This window comes from Scardinius erythrophthalmus, assembly GCF_964197995.2.
Source record: "Scardinius erythrophthalmus genome assembly, chromosome: 24".
NCBI lineage: Eukaryota > Metazoa > Chordata > Actinopteri > Cypriniformes > Leuciscidae > Scardinius > Scardinius erythrophthalmus.
In genome coordinates, this window is record NC_138244.1 from 16683342 (window position 1) to 16704823 (window position 21482).

The following is a 21482-nucleotide window of genomic DNA, read 5'->3' on the forward strand; positions in this document are numbered from 1 at the left end:
TGTATGCCTATGGCTGTTTTTTGTGTACCCTATAAGAAGAAATGTAACTCTGCTCAAAGTTAACATGCCAGTATTGTTCAAACAGCCCCCGTGTAGTTCAGTAGAAAGAGCCAAATGCTTATAAAACTTAGACTTCAATTCTTGGCTCATTATTTTGTCCGCTTTCTGTTCGGAAGTGCCAAGGAGGCGACCGATATGCCTGGATTAATCTTTTGGATGCAGTCTGAGACAAAGCCCCTAAAAGCTGGCCAAAGCCATTTAACTCAGGACTTGGAAAAAGCCCTTTTGTAAGTCAGCTAGTGAACCGGGATAGCCAACCGGTACCTGCTGAAAAAAAGCGGGGGCTCAGCTGCTTCCTCGTCCCTTACTACTTTTCTTCTTTTCGGTTTGGTGCTCTATAAATGATGCTGTGATGAAATGGGTGGCACAAAAGAAGGGCTGAATCTTTATGACGCGAGCTAGTGAATGAATCTCTCTCTCTCTCACCATCTGTCTTCTCAAGTTCTGTACTATAGCTAACAACTTTTCTTTTTTTTTCCCTTCTACACTTTTTTGGCACTGCTCTGTTTTTCCACTGAGGAAGTCCCTGTGTTGTTTGTTGGGTCTTGGGTTTGTGACAGATGGTAGTTGTGAAGTGTAAAGCTGTCAGTCCGGGGTTCACGCGGCCCCTCCCCTGCCACATGCCTCATGTGTGTCCACCTGTGAGGGACGTGTGGCAGTGTGTGTCACTACATGCTCCAATTAGTGTCCGAGCAGAACAACCATTTTGGGTTTAAAGGTGAAATGTGTCATTTTTCAGTGCTAAAATACATGCTCCTCTCCTAGAGTAAAACAGGATTTAATGGGGAAAAGGACTTTATTTTATACATCAGAATAATTGGATAGTGAAATGTGTGCGTTACAGTTAGAGTCATGGTGAATGCAAGTTTGCTAAAAAGTAACTAAATATACACGATATTACCATGAGTATTGGGACACCCCTCCAAATCATTGAATTCAAGTGTTCCAACCACTTCCATGGCCACAGTTGTATAAAATCAAGCACCTAGGCATGCAGAAGCAGCTACAAACATTTGTGAAAAAATGGGTTGCTCTCAGGAGCTCAGTGAATTCAAGCGTGGTATCGTGATAGGTTGCCAGTGCAATAAGTCCATTCGTGAAATTTCCTCACTACTAAATATTCCACTGTGGTAATACAATTGAGGACGACAGCAACTCAGCCACGAAGTGGTTGACCACGTAAAATCACAGAGCGGGGTCAGCGCATATGCACAAGTCGCCAACTTTCTGCAGAGTCAATAGCTACAGACCTCTAACTTCATGTGGCCTTCAGATTAGCTCAAGAACAGTTCGTAGAGAGCTCATGGAATGGGTTTCCATGGCCGAGTACAATGCAAAGCATTGCAGTGGTGTAAAGCACACCGCCACTGGACTCTAGAGCAGTGGAGACGTGTTCTCTGGAGTGACGAATCACACTTTTCTGTCTGGCAATCCGATGGATGAGTCTGGGTTTGGCGGTTGCCAGGAGAATGGTACTTGCCTGACTGCATTGTGCCAAGTTTACATTTTGGTGGAGGGGGGATTATGGTGTGGGGTTGTTTTTCAGGGTTTGGTCTTGGCCCCTTAGTTCCAGTGAAAGGAACTCTTAATGCTTCAGCATACCAGGTTGCTGCTGGAGGAGGTGTTAGTGAGGCCAGTAGGGGGCGCTCACCCTGTGGTCTGTGTGGGTCCTAACACCCCAGTGTAGTGATGGGGACACTATACTGTCAAAAGAGCACCATCCTTCGGATGAGACGTTAAACCGAGGTCCTGACTCTCTGTGGTCATTTAAAAAATCCCAGGATGTCCTTCGAAAAAGAGTTGGGGTGTAACCCCGGCATCCTGGCCAAATTTGCCCCTTGGCCTCTGTCCATCACGGCCTCCTAATCATCAACATATACTGATTGGCTTCATCACTGTCTCCTCTCCACCAGTAAGCTGGTGTGTGGTGGGCGTTCTGGCGCAATATGGCTGCCGTCGCATCATCCAGGTGAATGCTTCACATTGGTGGTGGTTGAGGAGATTCCCCCTTCCATGTAAAGCGCTTTGAGTACCTAGAAAAGCGCTATATACATGTAACGAATTATAAGACATTTTGGACAATTTCATGCTCCCAACTTTGTGGGAACAGTTTGGGGATGTTCCTGTTCCAACATGACTGCGCACCAGTGCACAAAGCAAGGTCCATAAAGACATAGATGAGCGAGTTTGATGTGGATGAACTTTACTGGCCTGCTCAGATTCCTGACCTCAACCCGATAGAACACCTTTGGGACGAATTAGAGCGGAGACTGTGAGCCAGGCCTTCTCGTCCAACATCAGTGCATGACCTCACAAATGCGCTTCTAGAAGAATGGTCAAAAGTTGTCAAAACACACTTCTAAACCTTGTGGAAAGACTTCCCAGAAGAGTTGAAGCTGTTATAGCTTCAAAGGGTGGGCTAACTCCATATTAAACCCTACGGATTAAGAATGGTGTAACGTAGTTCGTTTTTATGGGAAGAAGGAGGCGGGAACCGGCGAACATTTAAAAAGTTTAATAACAAAATAAAACAAATACAAAATGAAAGTAAAAGACAGCAGCCCCTCACGGACAACTGCTGTCACATATTATAAAACATAAAACACAACATAAGTCCTCTCCATCTCCACTGTCGTCGCTCCTCCTTTTATGCTTCCGCTCCTCCGTGAGAGATACGAGACCGGTGCGTCACGCAGTTGTCGATCATCATTAATCACGCCACCAGCCTCGCGCCGTTCTCCCACGGCCCTCGGCCTCGTCCTGCTCGCCACAAATGGGATGTCACTAAAGTTCATGTGCATGTAAAGGCAGACTTCCCAAACCTTTTGGCAATACAGTGTATATTTGACTACATCATCCATTATCCTGGATGGCGTCAGTGATGTCAGCAGAATAGGAAAGTTGTTTTGTTAACTCCGCTTATCTATGTTTGCACTTACTCAGACAGACTGTCAGTCTGTGCATTCATTTTTTTTCAATGATTTTTTGCAGGTTACATCTTCACACTGGCCATTCACTCAAACGATCTGTTCAAAAACGCTGATTCGTTCAGGAACAAAACAAGTGACTCTCTTAATGAATGAGTCACAGAATCTTTCACTCAACCAATTCTTTCAAAAACAATGACTCATCATTCAAGAATGAAACAAGTGACTTTCTACATGTTTGAGTCACAGAATCATTTACTCAGCACTGATTCATTTAGGAAATTAAACATGTGACTGGCTCCATTCAGAATAGTATACAAGTACAACCATATTATATTACTTGTATCTTATGGTATGAATAGAGTAGTATATTATTCTGAATTTAGCAACTGTTTTTGTATCGAGTAATTGAATCATTCAGTCAAACAACTCATTCAAGATTTATTTAGGAGCACAACAAATGAGTGAGTCATTAAATAATTTACAGATTTATTCAAAACACAGATTCATTCAGCAAACAAAACTAATTATTGTCAGAATTTGTAATATAATCCAGCCACCGTTTTCAAGAGTTTTTGAAGAATAGGAAAATGGATTTATTCAGGAACAAAAGTAGTGATTCATTTAATAATTTACAGAATCATTCAAAACACTGATTCATTTATTGGCTTCATATGAAACTCTGTTCATTATTGGAGCAAAAAACTACCCATATTTTGTCTAAAATGTAAATGACTCAATATTAACTGTATAAAATCGATATAACACACATAATCATGTTGTTGTTCTGAATAACGGCTTTACTGATGTAGTCTTTGTGTCCGTTTGTAAAAGTGTCTAGCAGTTTTTTGTCTGTGTTTTTCTCTCCTTTTTGCTCTTTGCTGTTGGCACTTGGGTCAGCTTGGTATCCAGACCCCCTGTCCGAATCTGCTTGTGAAAACGGGAGCAGATTTCCCCCCGACGACATCCACGGGGGCATTTGATGAACAGATTATTCGGTATTAGGCTCAAGCACATTCACTCAGGCATGCGGAGGGGACGCACTGAGACTCCGAGTCATGTCTTTTCTCTCCTTCCAGAGACAGTGGAGGGGCCGAGGCTGAATGGACCAGGGCTGTGGATGGGTTGGTGGTGAAGGGGGGCTCTGATGGCGAGCCAAATCTCTGCACCATCCTGACCATGGCCTTGGGCCAGTCTCTCTTAGTGAATTATGCTGTCAGCTGCTCGATTTGTTTTGTGCCTGGCTGGCAAGAGGCGGCCGGTGCTCGTGGGACATGCAACAACGTAGGGTGTCTGGATTGGGAGGGGGGTCTTATTGTTGTGGCATGTGAGTGTGACATTCAGGAGGGCCCCTGATTTGTCCCAATGGTGGTGCTCCCATGTCACAAAGGATGGATGAGCGAGTTGGGGTACTTTTGTGTGTCTGTGTGGGAGAGAGGGCTGAACTTGAACTGAGAGTGTCAGAAGCTTTCCTGTTTGTGCTCTTTTATTGCGAACACCTATGTGGAGCGCTGCTGGGTGTATTAAAGGGATAGTTCACCCAAAAATAAATTCATTTACTCCCCTTCATGTCTGACTCACCAAACCTGTATGACTTTCTTTCTTCAGTGGAAAACAAAAGATGATATTTCAAGGGATGTTTTAACTCCTTTTGTCTGTGTAGTGGAAGTTTTTCATTGAATAGACCTTACGTGCTATCTTTAGAATTTTGTCTTTGAACTTCTGCGGTTCAACTTTTGCGGTTGCTCTGTATATTTCTATGGCATTGCTGTCGAAGAGTTATTAGCTATCGAAGTGGATTTACTTATTGAGTTAATGAAAATTATCATTAGCATTGTAATGCTTGAAGCGGATGTCATAACAAATATCAGAAGACCGGGAAGATTTTAAAACAAGTGGTTCATTCATAAATCCGTAAGATCTTACCTTCATGTGGTGGAAATACAAACCGTAAGACAGAACACAAGGAGTGCCATGCTGAAAAGGGGCGGGGCTACATAATGTCTATAGACAAAAAAAAAAAAAGTTATTTTGTGTTCATAGAGAATTTTTATTTTATTTTTTTCATGCATATCCGACTCAGATCCTTTGTCGAATTTGGTAGTCTGAAGAAATGTTTTATTTTTTATTTTTTAGAAATGCCTATTTGGTTATTGGGCAGAAAAAGTGCAATTTTAGAGATTTTTTTCTTTTTTAATTAATTTGTATCATCTAATATTGGATTTATACGGAGGCCCTGTTGGGACATGCAGATGGAGAGGAGAGGAAAGATTACATTTCAATGGTTCCCATAGTAGAAACTGAATTTTTTTTTGCTTGCAGAAGCATTGAAATACACTTTTCTTTGCTTGCAAACACAGCGCTTCTCAGGAAATGAAAACATTTTTGTGAGAGAACAAGCGAATGCAAACTTTCTCTAAAAAAACGCAAAAGTATAGTGGTGGATTTATATGCTCATGTGTCCAAATTTTAATATCATTATATCCCTAATTAGATATTTGTAAATGCATCTGAGTTTAATGGTCAAATCAGCAACAATCCAGAATACCTTAAAATACACCTAGAACTTAGCAACTACATATAGCATCAAGCTAACGACTATTCAGAATACCCTAGCAATGGCTAACAACTACTCAGCAACCACCTAGCAAAGACTTCTTTTGAACACCATAGCAACAGCATATCAATGCCTTGTCAACCACCCAGAACACCCTAATATTCCACTGCTAGTCTTCATAAAATGTGGAACTCAAATTTAACTTCCAGTCTTTCGTATGCTATCTCATCTCTTCAGATTTTCCTTGATCTCTCTCTCCATTGAAGGTCTGTCTCTTTCTCTCTGTCCCTCGGGAATCTCAGCATCTTCATCTCGGTGCGTGTAGATTGACAGGCTCTGCCGGGGCCCCTATGGCTCTCTGCCGGTTGGGTCAGTATCCCTGACTTGCCACTTAATTAATGACAGCAGACCAGGGTTTGCTGTCATGCTACTGAAAGAGCTACTCTCGTCTGCCATTGGAGAAAACAAGAGCAGGTCTGTTGAGTGCTAGCTTAAGATGCTTTGAGATCCCTTCCTGTTCTTTTCCAGGCTAGAGGTGTGTGGTCTAGATTCTCTGCTCTTATTCAATGGACCTTGGAGAGGATGCTGAATACAAATCTAAGTAAAGTTTGGACACTATGATATAGTCTGTTGGTCTCTGACACTGTGTGAGTATAAATTCTGAGGTCATTGCGAGATCCCACAGAGAGGACAATCAAAGCAGCTTGTGTTTGCTACTTAAATCCCATTTGTTCTTAAAGTAGTTTAAATTCTGTTTGTATAGAATGTGAGCTGGTTGAAGTTGAATAATTGATAGACTGTATAGGACTACAAAAGGTTGTATCGTATACTGGCCTGAGAGGCTTGGGTTACACTGTATCTTCTGACAAGGATGAAAGCACTCTGGATCCATCTATCTATCTATCTATCTATCTATCTATCTATCTATCTATCTATCTATCTATCTATCTATCTATCTATCTATCTATCTATCTATCTATCTATCTATCTATCTATCTATCTATCTATCTATCTATCTATCCTAAATTGGACATTTTTTCAGAAGAACCATCATTTTGACGAAACATTCACTGTTGTTGAATCGATTTCAAATAAATTAAATGAGACTATATATTATATGTGAATGAGTGAAATTGTAACACTCGATATTCTGGCTATAGTCTCATTTTACATGTTCATCATATTAAAATTACCTCCTGTAATTAAAGGATTAGTGCTTTTTTATAGATTTTTTGGCATTTTTGTCAAAATTGAAACAACAAAGTAATTAAAATAAAAAGGCAATCTGCTCAGACAAAAGGGACCGCTCTTAATTGCAAACTGAACTGATCACAAGACAGTCTATTCACTGTTGGTGACTGAATGGACATCTTGACTTCGATTCTAGCAGGCTAGTTTTGATCATATAAGCAGACTGTTCTGATCACATAAACACCGCAGGATGACACAGATCCACATCTGGGTAAGAAGGAGACAGCTGGTGGATGAGCTGTGGGTGGTTTGCTGATCTTCCCCAGATGGGACTCAAATGGGACAAAGACCAGGGCAAGAGCTTATCTCACAATCAAAGCTCTTATAAGATTTACAAGCGTGTTTGAGTTACTCTCCTCTTATGACGATATTCTGGATAGTTTAAAAGGAATAATTCACCCAAATTATTATCATTAACCCGCCTTTATGTTGCTCCAAACCTGTTCAAAACAGCATAAAGTGACCATAAAAATAATATATTTATATATGTATGTGAAAAACGATTTCCTGTACATTATTTAAAAAAAAATCCACAATAAAGTTTCATGCCCAGTAATATAGATACAAAATATACTATTTAAAAAAGAATAAATTATGTTAATTTTCTAAATTCACTCGGCATTGGGTTATGTAACTGGTCCAAAGACTTACCAAATCTTACAGTTTAACAAAATGCACACACATCCCAATAGCCAGGTGGAGATTATAAGGGTTGAGATGGATTTTACAAAATGTTTTGAAATGTTTGAGTGTCACTCAAGGACACTTCAGCACTTCAAACGGTTGACAGTCCTCTGGATGCTCTTAGAGTCTTCCCCCATCTGAGAATCCATGCCCTTTTCAATTAGGATACCACTCAAAATAGCTATTCGCATGAGTCCTCCAGGCCATCAAAGAAATAAAAGGAGATTTTCAGAGTCTATTAATTAGGGCTGATTCTCGTTAATCCAGTTCACCCTGCCTGCACCATATGTCCCGGGGAAAACCGCTGTGGCCTGATGCAGGTGAAAGAACAATTACAAATATCTCCCTCCTTTTTCATTCAACCTGTAGTAATGCTTTTGAATTTCCACTTGGTTGAGTGGGTAATCTCTGGCTTTGAATGAGAGAAGACCCATCAGAGAGTCTCTCACACTCTTCAGAACTCCCTTTGCTCCAGCCAATTAGCTAAGATTCATCCTATTAAACTGTTTTATCACTTGCCATATTAGATACTCTTATACAGACTTCAAAGAGTATTTAAAGCTCTTTGATTTATGAAATGTTTTATATTCATGACCCAAAAATGGGTTGCAGGTGTGTTCTGATAGGGTCACTGATGGCTACAATGCTTAATAGTCCGAAAAAATAAATAGATAAAAACTAAATGTGATTGGTCTGTTCAAGTTCAGATGTATGGAAGCTTGTTTCTGCCACAGAATAATAAAATAAAAAAGGTTATCGTGAATAAGCAAAAAATAGGAAATTTTTCATCTCACAATTCTGACTTTTTTAACTTTTCACGCAATTGCGAGTTTAGATACAAAGTCAGAATGGCAATATATAAACTCACAATTGCCGGGAAAAAAATCCGAATTGTGAGATAAGAAATAGCTTATTTCACATTAATTCATCTGTTAAAAATTGTGTGTTTTGGAGGTAATTTTTTTTTTCATTTTATAAGGGCTTTAGGTAATGGCATCAAAGAAAAAGTTGATATAGTTTTACACAGAAAAGATTAGTAAGACATTTTCACACTAAAATCATGATAAAACATTGTTCATGTCATGTGGCTGTACTATTAAAAAGGTGTGTATTTTAACATTTATAGATTGTCCCCATTCACTTCCATTATAACACATTGAAGTATTCATTGTAACACATACAATACATATATATATATATATATATATATATATATATATATATATATATATAGGCTATATATATATACATTTTTTATGGTATTCAACATTATCGTTGATTCATGGTTAATCAGAAATGTTTATATATGGAAATTTTTGACATTTAGAAGTGTGACAAAAGGCTAAAACTTTTATAATCTTGTAGAAGTCTAAATATGTCTCTATTTTCGGCTCTTACTGAATGCTGGTGGGCTCTAGATTAAGTTTATTTTTTCTTGTGCCAAATCAGAGACTCCTTATGTTCTGAATGAATCCACTGAGCATGTGAAATCTGGTGCAAATGATTTGTCTCAGATGTAGAACGCTCTTTCTTCATCGAGAGACTGGCTCTGTATACAAGATGTTCATCTGTGTTGATCATTTCTCAGGATGTTGTTCTTGCTTAGATGTATTTTACTGACATTTTCTCGACAGAATCTTTGAAACACAACTTGAGTCAATTAGCTTCCAATAACATTCAAGACATTTAATATGTCACTAATTGGATATACCATATATATAATTTAGGGTCCAATTCTCACTATTTACTAGTTGCTTTTTTGCATGATGCTTATTAGCATGCAAAAAAATAATAATCTTAATCTTTTTCTTTCCCATGTGGTTGAATTGGCAAACATGACTTATAGAGCACTGCAGCATTTGTTTTCATTTTCATTTCAGTTTTGCTCTGCACTCTCTCACACTCGATTGGTTTCTTTCTTTTGCCATTAAGGTTTGTCTATACATCTTTTATGACTGTGAGATTGTGTCCCCTTTTGACTCCATCGAGGCACTCTTTCCCTATAAACATAAGGCTCTGATGGACCCCATATTTAAAACACAGCCAATCCAACTGTAAATGTTTACTGTTGTTCTGCTTTGGAGGCAGCTATGCTGTGATTTGAATGGCACACTTTACTTCGTCATTTTGGCTCAGGACATTTTTATAGTCACAGGAAGAGCTTAAGCTCACTCAAAAGAAGACAAACATAAATAAACTCCTAAGTTCAGTGACTCATAGTGAAAGAAACTGGTCTGAAACTGTGTTCATGGATTTGGGTGTGAGTTGGCCCAAGGTCCGTTTGTTTTCCCAGAGTAGTAACAAAACGTTTCCCGCATGCTGATTGGCTAATACAGCTCTTTGGCCAAGATAACCTTTCTAAATGTGGACTGGGGTTGTTACAGTTCTCTTAAAGACAATTTGTCATTATTTACGCACCCTCATATTGTTTCAAACCAACCTCATATTGTTTCAAAAAGTTGAACCAGATCAGTCAGATTCATGAACAAATCAGACTGGTTCACTGATTCATTCAAAGAATGATTCATTCATAAATATGAGATCACGACATGTCTCATGAATACACTAAGAAGTGTTAAGGCAGATGGCAAGATGCTAAATCTAATGCTCAAATTTAAAGGAAAAGTTCACCCAAAAATGTATTTCATCCCATAATTTACTCACCCTCAAGACATCCTAGGCGCATATAACTTTCTTCTTTCAGCCGATCACAATCGGAGTATTAAATAATATCCTGGCTTTTCCCAGCTTTGTAATGGCATTGTATAGTGTCCGAGTTTTTGAAGCTCCAACAAGCACATCCATCCATCATAAAAGTAATCCATACGACTAACGTGTACGGCCGTTGCCGGAAGCCAGTGATTATACTTTATAAAGTTTTAAATAAATCCATCGCTTCACTTCAGAAGGCCTTTATTAACCCACCGGAGCTGTATGGATTACTTTTATGATGGATGGATGCGCTTTTTGGAGGTTAAAAAATCCAGCATATTCAATGCCATTATTAAGCCTGGAAGAGCTAGGAAATTATTTAATATAACTCATATTGTGTTTGGCTGAAAGAAGAAAGTCATATACACCTAGGATGGCTTGAGGGTGAGTAAATTATAGGATACATTTTATTTTGGGTGAACTCCATTTGGATTACACAGTTTTAACATTAACAGACTAATAAATTTGCAAATCGCTTAAATCAGCATAAATCTGTTCATGTGAAAACAATTACATTTATTCAGTTAAAAAGTATGAACATGGTTGAAAAATGGCTAGCTGTGGAACAAACAATATTCAGTATGAGACTGAAAGAAATTGGATTTATTGATGATAAATATATAAACCGCTATTGTGTATTTAAAACTAGTACTATTACAGAAATCTTACCTGTTTCATTTATGTCTGACGGACAAATATGCATCATATTCAGTTTATTAGTTTGTTTAAGTTAAAACTGTGAAATCCAAATGGATGGAAATGTTATATGCAATACAAATACCAAATACAATCAAATCTTAAATTTAGCCTAAATATATGTTTGAGTGTTGTTCTTGGCTTTTGTCAGTACTAAACAGAGTAGCTGTAATGCTAGTGGACAGGATGATGGGAAATCACACTTACAAACAATGTCCTGTCCTTGATGAACCCACTCTCCATCAGTCTTATCGGGTAACAGGGTTGATGCTGGAATGCACTGGAGCGAGATTACAGGCAATTAAAAGCACATCCTCTCCACACTTCAGAAGCAACATGTCACACACTCAAACACACTCACACACCTTCATCAACTCACTCTGGCAACAACATATTGACTCAGTGATTGCTTGCTGGCTGTGTTATTGCCATTGATTTCTGCACTGTATAATGCAGAATAGAGTGGTGCAGGGATGACGTAAATTTGTAGGCCAAATTGGAAGTTAGCATCCCAGACAGCAACATGGAAACCAACCGTGGAATCCGCATGTGGTCCGGATCTGGGCCAACACAATGTTGCTGTCTGGGATCACACTGGTTCCCTTGACAAAAACACAATAGGATTTTTACATAGGCTTTTGGATTATTGCAAAAAATAAGCTGTTATCAGTAAAAGTTTATGATCATTACATGCTTCGTACATCAAGATAATTATCACAGATGAACACAACTTTTATGGCCAAAATGAAAAAGCTAAAGGTAGGCTTTAAATTAACTCCACGAATTCAACATCACCATCACTAAGCTCTTTCAGTTTTTATCTAAAAAGCATTTTCACTGACATTTTGAGTTAGAAAAGTTTATAAGAGCACAATTATATGCATAATGTGGCTGTAAAAGCGGACTGAGCTTATCTTTTTGGTGTGATGACGTTTAATGTCCCCGACAGCCTCTGTAGTCACATTTAGCCACTTGTTAGCAACCGCAATTTTGAAGACAAATAATGGCTTAAAAAATCATGAGTGGGGTAATACTGATGTATTTTATGTCATTGAATAAAACGTGAAACCCCAATCCTTATTTAAGTGATTTAATCAAAAACCCATGAAACAATGGAACCGGAAGTGCTAAAATACTAACTCGTTTCTGCGATTTGGCCTACAAAAATGCGTCATCTCTGCACGACTCAATAATCTTCTATATATAGATTCTTTTCTGCATTATCGTTCATAATTAGCAGTCTAAATGGTTGCATGCCTTTCCTAAATAAGTGTTTTCTGTTAAATAGCTATTAGCGTTTAGCATAATTCTATCAATGCCTGATCAAAAATTTAGCATCGATACCTTGTTTAGCAGGCTAACAGCTTAGCATAGTGTTAACTGCTTAAGTTAGTCCGATGCTAAGCTGCTAGCTTGCTAAACAAAGGCTAACTGAAAACAGGAAAGAAAGGGGAATGTTCAATTTGATGATTTTTGGCTTGAGTATACTTTTCCCAATTTAGCCAACTCTTTGGTAGGCTAGTACTTGCTGTTGCTGAAAATATTACTGTAGTGGTACGCTAGCGTATAGATGAACTTAAAGCTAATTGCCACAGACTAAGAGCCTTGTAACATCAGATACATTAATTATTTTATATAAAACTAATGGTATGTGGGGCGGCATTTTTCTTTGTACATATACACATATATACACACACACACACACACACACACACACACACACACACACACACACTAACTGCTATTTCTGTGCGTGTTGCATATTCTGTGTGTTTATGCTGTGCACGTTTGAATTGTTGTTAAATTTCTTGTGCTGGTAGATTTAATATATTATTTTTGTACAGTATTTTATTTTTATTTTCCATGTCTATTCTGTCATCCTACTTCAAAAACAGGGTTGACCTCACCTCTTGGTCTTTGAATCCTTGTTCTCACCTCATGTTGACAGGGTTTGATCCTGAGTGCTGCTCTCTCCTGTCTCATCTTTTGAGATGACTCTCTTGGATTACTGTGTGGCTGTACACCTTTAATTTTACTAATGACAGCTGAGGTTTGAAGTGTCCTCCTCTGGCACATGTGTTCCAGGGGTGGTTGTGTTCTCTGGTGTCTAATGCATTAGAGAGGAGGAACAAAGGGTCACCTTCCTTACATTACCCTTTTGATACCTCTCTGTCTGGTCTTGGTTGTGGTTCCTCTTTAAAGTCTTCATGTCAGTCCTTTCATATCCTTTTATCAGGTTCTTACTCTTCAGTATTTGTCTGAATAAGCTAAAATTATTGAGCCAAGATGCTTTTCCTTTTCCCCCCCATTTATTCACCCTTCATTCACATGTTGGTAAACCTGTATGATCTTTCTTCTGCTAGACACAAAAGAAGATATTTGGAAGAATGTTGGGGCGGAACATACATTTTGACTTTCATTGTATGGACGAAAAAACAGAGACTTTAAAAAAAATATATTGTTTTGAATGTTTCACAGAAAAAAGAAAGTCATACAGCTGACAGAATTAAATTTGTTGTGTGTACTATCCCTTTAAGGGCACCAGAAAGTTACTTTCAAATAACAATTTTTTTGTTATAAATATGTTGAAATAGCTAAAAATAGAAGAATGTGAACTATTGTACCTATTAAACTATTGCTCTGCTATGATAGTATTTGAGTGAAAAGAGAAAACTGACAATATGAAGTCAGTTTATATTACTGCTCGCTATAGCGCCCCTTGTGGCAACATTGGAAATTCAATGTTTATTTTGAACCGTGTTTTATCACATTCCAATGTGAGTAAACAAGCTTATTTAGCTAGAAGCGTTTGCGTCCACATTCTTGGGCTTTAGGACACTATGCGAATATTGAAGTCCACACCACAACTACTAAAGAAAACGACACAGAGGAACAATATCATTGGAATCACTTTCAGAATGATTTTTTTTCCAGCTGATGAACGATAAAATCAGTTACAGCCAATCAGAATCCATCCTGCTTTATTTTCCATGGTGTGGACGCCAATATATTTATTTTAATAGTTATCGTTCTGGGTGTAAATGGATCTTTATTTTAATTTTATTTGTAAATATTAAAGGCATTTCAAAGTTTATATGCAGTGGCTTATTAGAACCACCATGTTGAATGTTTACAACTTCATGAAAGCTTATAAGATTATAATCATACTTCATTAGTGAAATGTCTGTGTAACTGGTCCTACTCGACCCGCTCCGAGCGGGTTTTGAACCGGGGTCTCCGGAGTGGGACGCTAAACACCGCCGCCTCAAGCTTGCCTCTTGAGATCAGGGATGTGAGAATGATTTTTTTCCAGCTTATGAACAATAAAATCATTGACAGCCCATCAGATAGATTGTCCATGCACAGCTCTTACTGATCTACGTCCATTACACTCATCCCTCTAAACCTTACTCTCATCCGGGTCACGGCACCAAATGTAACAGATCCTACTCAACCCGCGCTGAGCGTGATTCGAACCGGGGTTTACCCGCACACCTCTTACTGCCCTGTGTCTGTTACATCTGCAAAACATTACTACATTCAAGAGTCGTAGAGAGTAACCAAACCTCCTCGTCTTATCTATAGGTCTTTGTTACATCTCATTCACTCTCTGTTACACCATGTACCAGGAAATCAAGCCGATGTGTAAAGCTCTTGGCTCACATGAGAGCTGTTGATTGGGTGAAAGGGAATATGGGTCTTCTCAGACAAAAGCAATCACACAGGCACTAAGGCCTTACAGTGTGTGAACCTGCAGTCTCTCTGTGGCTCTCACGGCTGAGCCACTGATCTCATTGTTGTGTTTGTATTGATACGGTAAATGGGGTAGACCATGAGAAAGGAGATGAATGCAGTTAAATGGGAAGGGAGCGAGTGAACTTCAGTCCTTTTCCATAATTTATTTTCCTTTGTTATTCTCACCTGTGTTCTTTCCAATGTGGCTTATGTTTCAGAATGGCTCCTGGCAGTTACTGGGCCAAATACACACTCTTGTTACAGTGTTGTAGCTGTTATATTGTTCATTGTGATCTTGCTCTTAATAACTAATGCTTTTCAATTTGCCCCATTAAATCCCTTTAGGCAAGTATAATGATAATGTCTGTAACCTGTAACCTTAACCTAACTTAAATTATATTAAACTTTGACTTAAAAAAATTACTGAATCTTGTATCCCTTAAAAAAAGTTGCTTAAAATTGCTTAACTTATTTTGATGAGTTAAAACAATGTAAAAACATATGTTGTTATCATTTTTTTTATAGTGTAGTTCACCTAAAAATAAAAATTCTGTCATAATTTACTTATCCTTTATTCCAAACTTTTCCAAACAAGGACAGTTGACGGTAGCCATTGACTAAGTTGTTCCAAACCTGTATGAGTTTTTTCTTTTGAACACAAAAGAAGATATTTTGAAGAATGTCGGTAGCCAAACAGTTGACGACACCCATTGACTTCCATAAGCCTTTTGTGTTCAACAGAAGAAAGAAACTCATACAGGTTTGAAACATCTTGAGGGCAAGTAAATGATGACAGAATTTTCATTTTTGGGCGAACTATCCGTTTAACACACTTGAGTAAATTTTTTTAAACTATATTATTTCCACAATAAGCTTTTTTTTTTAAAGGTATGCTAAAGTGTACTTATTTTAACAATGACTCTAGCAACTTGTATTTTGGGAAAACCCATGGTTACCATGGTCATTTTTCTAAGACTAAACTAAGTGAAAAAAATAAATACACTTCATTGTTGTCGATATTCCCAGAGCGTGTTAAATTAGCTCAGAAAAGCTAAACTCTGGGCGAGCTATAATTAGAATGTATTACTAGACATGACGCTCTGATACACTGTAAAAGTGTGTAGGCGTTTGTATGGCGTAACAGGTGCACAGACCATCTTGAAAGAACCAAAACCAATGTGTAGACAGACAGACAAAAGCTAACAGAAAGATGAGGCAAGACTGTTCTTCTGTAGCTAGTGAATAGGCGGACAGTTTCCCTCTGCAAACTTGTTCAGTGTAGGGTATCCTCGCTAAAGGTGTAAAGGTGTTTCATGTCAAAGCCATTGTTGCTTTTATTGTGCTCTTTCTCCCAAGGGACAGGGCCCTCTTTAGGGAGGTTTCTTTCATCTTTTAAAAGCATTATGGTCGGGTTTGGCAGTAGGCTGCTGGAACCAAAAAAGGACGTTGGCTTTAAAGTAATGGAGGGATTGTGTGGTTCAACTTAGTTTAACTTGTTGACAGCTTAATAGAGAACTAAACAGTGAGCATTGAAATACAAATGTCACTGTCTTAAAGGCAAATCCGTTCTCTTGGTGGTCATCTTGCTCAATCCCAATGGCACAATACAGGAACTATAATGTCAAAATACACACCACTTGCTAGACTAAAATGTGGAAAATAAATAACTATACATGTCATTGAAGTGGTATACCAGATATAGGAAACAAAGGTTTCTTTATTGACTTGACCTATTCAAATCATTAAAAATATGATATAATATAGAGCCTACACATTTAATCTTATTTAATATCTAGAATGATGTCTTTTATATGGTGTTTATATGGACGGAAAACTCGCAGGACATGTTTGGCACCATATTTTGAGAATGACCCTAATGGTATCGTAAATGTTGCTTGTTTAGCTCAAACCACTCAGCAAACCTCTATCAAAAACTCTCTTAAAAGGCTCTGTCTCTGTTATAATTGACTGCTTTCCTGCAGCCTATCTGATTTGTTCTATTTTTGTTTTTTGAGTTGCAGTGGTGAGACTGAAATGGCACAGACTGAGTTATGGACAGTTATGGATCAGAGGTCCGACCCACATTCAATAGACATGCTGGCTATTATATGCTAATTAGAGCATCGACAGAAGGCTTTTAGGGACCGTTTACACAACACGTTTTTTTTTTACTAAAAACGGGAAATTTTTTATGTGCTTTGGTCATTAATTTACATGACAACTGTTTTGGGGGCCTGAAAACACAAACTTGGATTGGAAACTGGATTCAAAGTGCAAGTTATTGAACAAAAACGTGAATATGTGAAAATGGTGACTTCATGCGCATCGTATTATGTAGTGATGGCCGGTTCGTGAACGAATCGTTCTTTTGAACCGGTTCTTTTTAGTGAACTGGTCGAACCAGTACACTAAATCGGACTGAATCGTTCGAAACAGTTCGCGTCTTGCGTCAGCGCTGATCCACAAGTTAAGTTACTCACTTTCGGACATGCCTGAGTCCTGACAGTCCCTTCGACTCAAAATAAACCAATATCCCGAAATAGGCATATATGTTACTCTAGTAAATCCAACAGTTCACTGAACTGAGACATGTTGTGCTGAGAGAAGTGATGAGCACGAGCAGTTGATACTGAGCATGCGCGCACTACCGAACGTACAGGTATACAGCGGTTCTCGGATCACCAGTACAGAACTGAGAACTGTTTCTTTCGGACACGTTCGATACGGAGAACCGATGAGCTGATGAGCTGAGCATGCGTGCAATTTTTTCAGAGGGACGAAATGCATGTTTCTTAAGTATTTTATTGAACATCAATAAGTGTAACAAAATAAAACATGTTAGAAACATGTTTATCACATAGGCTACTACCTTTTCACTGTATTATTTTAAAGATTGGAAACAATGAATGGATTATAAAACTAAACATTTATTATTATACTAAAACATTATTTTCAGGAACAGATCATTTAATTTCTAAGTAAGTTGATATACATTTTTGACGTAAACTCTTTCCAAGGTTTTAAAGGGTGCAAATTAAATGTTTATAATGTGTTAATCAAAACATAACGTATTAAACATAGCCTACTGGAGTCAGACATGCATCGAGTTTTTAGTTTTGTCGACTGAATTAGCCTAGTAAGGTTTCAGTAGTTTTCAGCTCACACACAGGCATATGCTACGGTTCTCGAGTCAAGAACTGGTTGTTGCAGCAGTTCTCGGATCACCAGTACAGAACCGAGAACTGTTTCTTTCGGACACGTTCGATACGGAGAACCGATGAGCTGGAGAGACTGCGCATGCGTGATCGCACCGTCTCTGAACCGAACTTTCTTTTGGCCAACTGATGCTGTGTTTATATACTGCGTGCTGTGCTGTTACATGAGCACGGGTGAACCAAGGACTTGAATGAGGGGCCGAATGTAAGTTTAAGCGGCAAAATGTAAGTTTATTTAATTACAAATAAAATAAAAATGATGAAGACCAGTTTATTCACTTTAAGACATGTAAAACATCCGCGTTTGCGCATTGCCTTGGGCCTACTGGGTTCATTTTCAAAACGTAAATGTAAGAAACCTATCCAAGATGATTATGACGATGAGTACTATTATTTAACTGAAGTTATGATTACAAATGACTTTATTTGAATGTATATTTATACGCCGGGATGATAGAATTGACGTCATTACGTGATGACGTAAAAGAACTGGTGAACCGGTTTTTTGAACCGGTTCATTGAAACGAACTGTCCGAAAGAACCGGTTCGCGGAAAAGAACCGGACTTCCCATCACTAGTATTATGTGTTCAGTCTATAGGCGCGTAGTGTTTCTTCATGAAGTGACATCGCCAACTACTGGCCTGGCATGATAATACAGCATTTTTAGTCACTTTCGTGGATCCGTGTGAACGGGGATCGTTTTGACAACCTTGTCGTCTGTACCCGAAAAAAGCATTTCCTTTTTAGTACATCATTGTCGTGTAAACGTACCCTTAGAGTTTATATTCCTCTACCACTGCATCTTCTTCTCTCTTTTGTTTTACTAGAAGTTAGTTTTGGAGGATTAAAGGAATAGTTCATCCAAAAAGTAAAATTCATGTTGTTCCAAGCCCATTTGACTTTTATAACACATAACCCAAGATTTAATAACACATCTTTTTTAATAAAAAAATAAAATCCTATCGATTTGAGATGAATTGAGTAAATAATGAAATTGATAGCTTTTCAGAAACAAACTGAGGTAATTTCTAACCGCTATAAAATTACATTTAATGGCGAATAAATTATTTTGACAGTCAAATGCCATTAAACGGGGGGAAAAGTAAATTGTGGGACTAAATGAATCCTTTAGTATTTTGACAAGGATTGATTTGATGTATTGTGTCCTGTATGGCATGTGATTGGAGGACTTTACGTTTAGAAGTTAAAAAGGCAAGAAAAGAAAAAAAGACCAAAGCTTGCTGATCAGCAGGAGACCAACGCTTTGTAAGAGCGAAGTGATTATGAGGAAGAACTTTGCAGATGATCTTTTACCTTAAAATCCTGGGCGACGACCTTCTGACAATAAAAGAGACCTTTTTTAAGTCAAGTGAATGAAACCACCAGTCAAAAGACTGAACAAAGAGAATAATAGAGGTTGCCTTTCCATTGAACTCACATCCTCGACGATTTCCATATTGTGCTTATAATCTGACTCATAACTGCATTTTAAAACAATTATGCCATTTGAATTTGGTACTGTCACTCGTCTAACATGATTTATGTTGCGGATTACAACCTGACTGCAGTATTTCAAACCTTTACTAGACAAAATACCAAGAAGTCATTCACAAGACTGCATCTGACTGTCTGTGGTAGAGCGAGTGTTTTGACAGCAGGTCACAGCAGGTCATGACACGATTTAGCTCCGGCAAAAGGAATTTAAAGATTGATCTCTGTGAAGCAGTTTAATTGCTAATTTAAGCAGTTTTTTATCAATATTTGCCAGCCACATTTTGAATGAACATGCCATATTTTTTATTTATTTATTTTTTAATCTGAAGATTTATAAGGTTTGATACTGGCTAAAGAGAGATTTATTTAAACTTATAAGATTTGTATATATCAGTTTAACCTTGGCTTAAAATAAACAAGAATATTCCCAGTGCATTGAATACAGTGCGGTTCCTGAGATTCAAAATCTAATTTATAAACAGGAAGTTCTAGGATTTGAATGAAAAACAAAATTAATAATTATACAAAGAAATGTTATGGCGTAAAACGAATAAGGAATATTTAAGATTCAGCACTAAGTCACAAATCAAATAATTTAATTATTTTATAATAGTAATGACTTTTTTAGAATAATTAATATAAATAAGGACTAATAAATAAGTATATATTTAATCATTTGTCATGAAAGCAACAGGAGGACATACCAAATATTAATAAATTCTGCTTGATTATTTTTATATCATCGCAAAATGTAAAGTATATTATCGCCCAGCTCTAATCTGCTAAACGCGAATGAGGATTTTAAGATATTATAAACATTAATATCATGAAACAATGTGTATTTTGACTTGACTGATGAAATTCTATTCTTTTTTAACCTTTCATTCAAATAGTTTTATTGATAATTTTACATGACAAATAACATTATTTTACCATTACCTTTTCTATTCAGGTAAATGCGTTTCTTAGCAAACATGTTGTTATTTAGTCATTTTGACAGAATAATCAGATTTTTTTCTTTTCTTTTCATTCAGCGGATGTATCAGAAGCATATGGATTCAGATCACAGAAGAAACTCTCAGAAAACATAGAGTGGTCGTACGCGGGTAAGTGTTGCATTCAGGATTGATATTGTGTTTCTTATCCATGCATAGTGATTATATCAAGGATTAGACTTCAGTATGTATAAAGGCCAAGTCAGAATTTGTAAAGATGCACAGACATTTTGAAGTGAAGCACCGTTGGCATCCTTCCCCCATGCCAGCTCAGGTTGAGGGATCATCTGTGTCTAAGCATTCAGAGCTTAACGCCACAGATTAAACTCATCCGTTTCTCCTAACTGGGCTTTCAGGGTTAATATGGCCTAAATTGCAGGTCCTGTTTGCTCTCGCCCAGACAGTGCACGTCAAATTTTAGAGGGTGTGTTTGGGTTTTCATGCAGGATGACTTCAAGATGTGGCTCCTTTGTTTTTGTTCTAATACCCTGAAGGATGAAAGGTTTTTCTCTTATATGAGTATGAAATCATATGTATTTTTGTCTTCTTTTGACCCTGACTATTTGCTGTTTAATGCCAGTATTGCCATGATTCAAAAGCATGGAACAGAAATATGACCACTTATGTGTCTTTTATAGTATTCTGTTTGAAAAAGTGTAATCTTAGAAGACAAATTAGGACTTTTTAGATGAGCCATATTGTACACTTTTGGTATAGTGATTTAGTTTTACACAGTGATGGACAGTAACAAAATAGTATTTCTTTGTTGCTGTACAGTATTTAAGTACATTTTTCAAGTAGGCTATCTGTACTTGAGAGTATTTTTATTCTAGGAAACCTTTAATTGTACTTCACTACATTCCAAAGCATAATATTGTACTTTTTTCTCCACTACATTCCATAAAAACATATTGTTCCTCATTATTTCGCCACCCCTGAAATAACCACCCACTGAAACACAAGAGCGATGTCCAATTTGAGAACAAATTGATTCTTTCCAATGAACCTGTTGATCTGGTAAAAAAAAAAAACACTGAATAATTGCAGAGTGATCTAATTGCAACTGTTTTTGAGTCAAAGACTCGCTGATTCAATGATCTGGTCAAGAACATGTATATATGTAATACTCTATGTATATAACATTATATACATGTA

At 37.6% G+C, this 21482-nt stretch overlaps 1 protein-coding gene across 2 annotated transcripts in view; it reads left to right on the plus strand.

The window, feature by feature from the left end:
* The window catches only part of ptprz1a (protein tyrosine phosphatase receptor type Z1a), a 56672-nt gene that overhangs the window by 1239 nt on the left and 33951 nt on the right, over positions 1 to 21482 (plus strand). For both annotated transcript variants that reach the window (XM_081355708.1, XM_081355707.1), the window contains exon 2: positions 20367 to 20438. In XM_081355708.1, coding sequence (XP_081211834.1) covers positions 20367 to 20438 — 72 coding nt within the window. The remainder of the gene's footprint in view (positions 1 to 20366; positions 20439 to 21482) is intronic.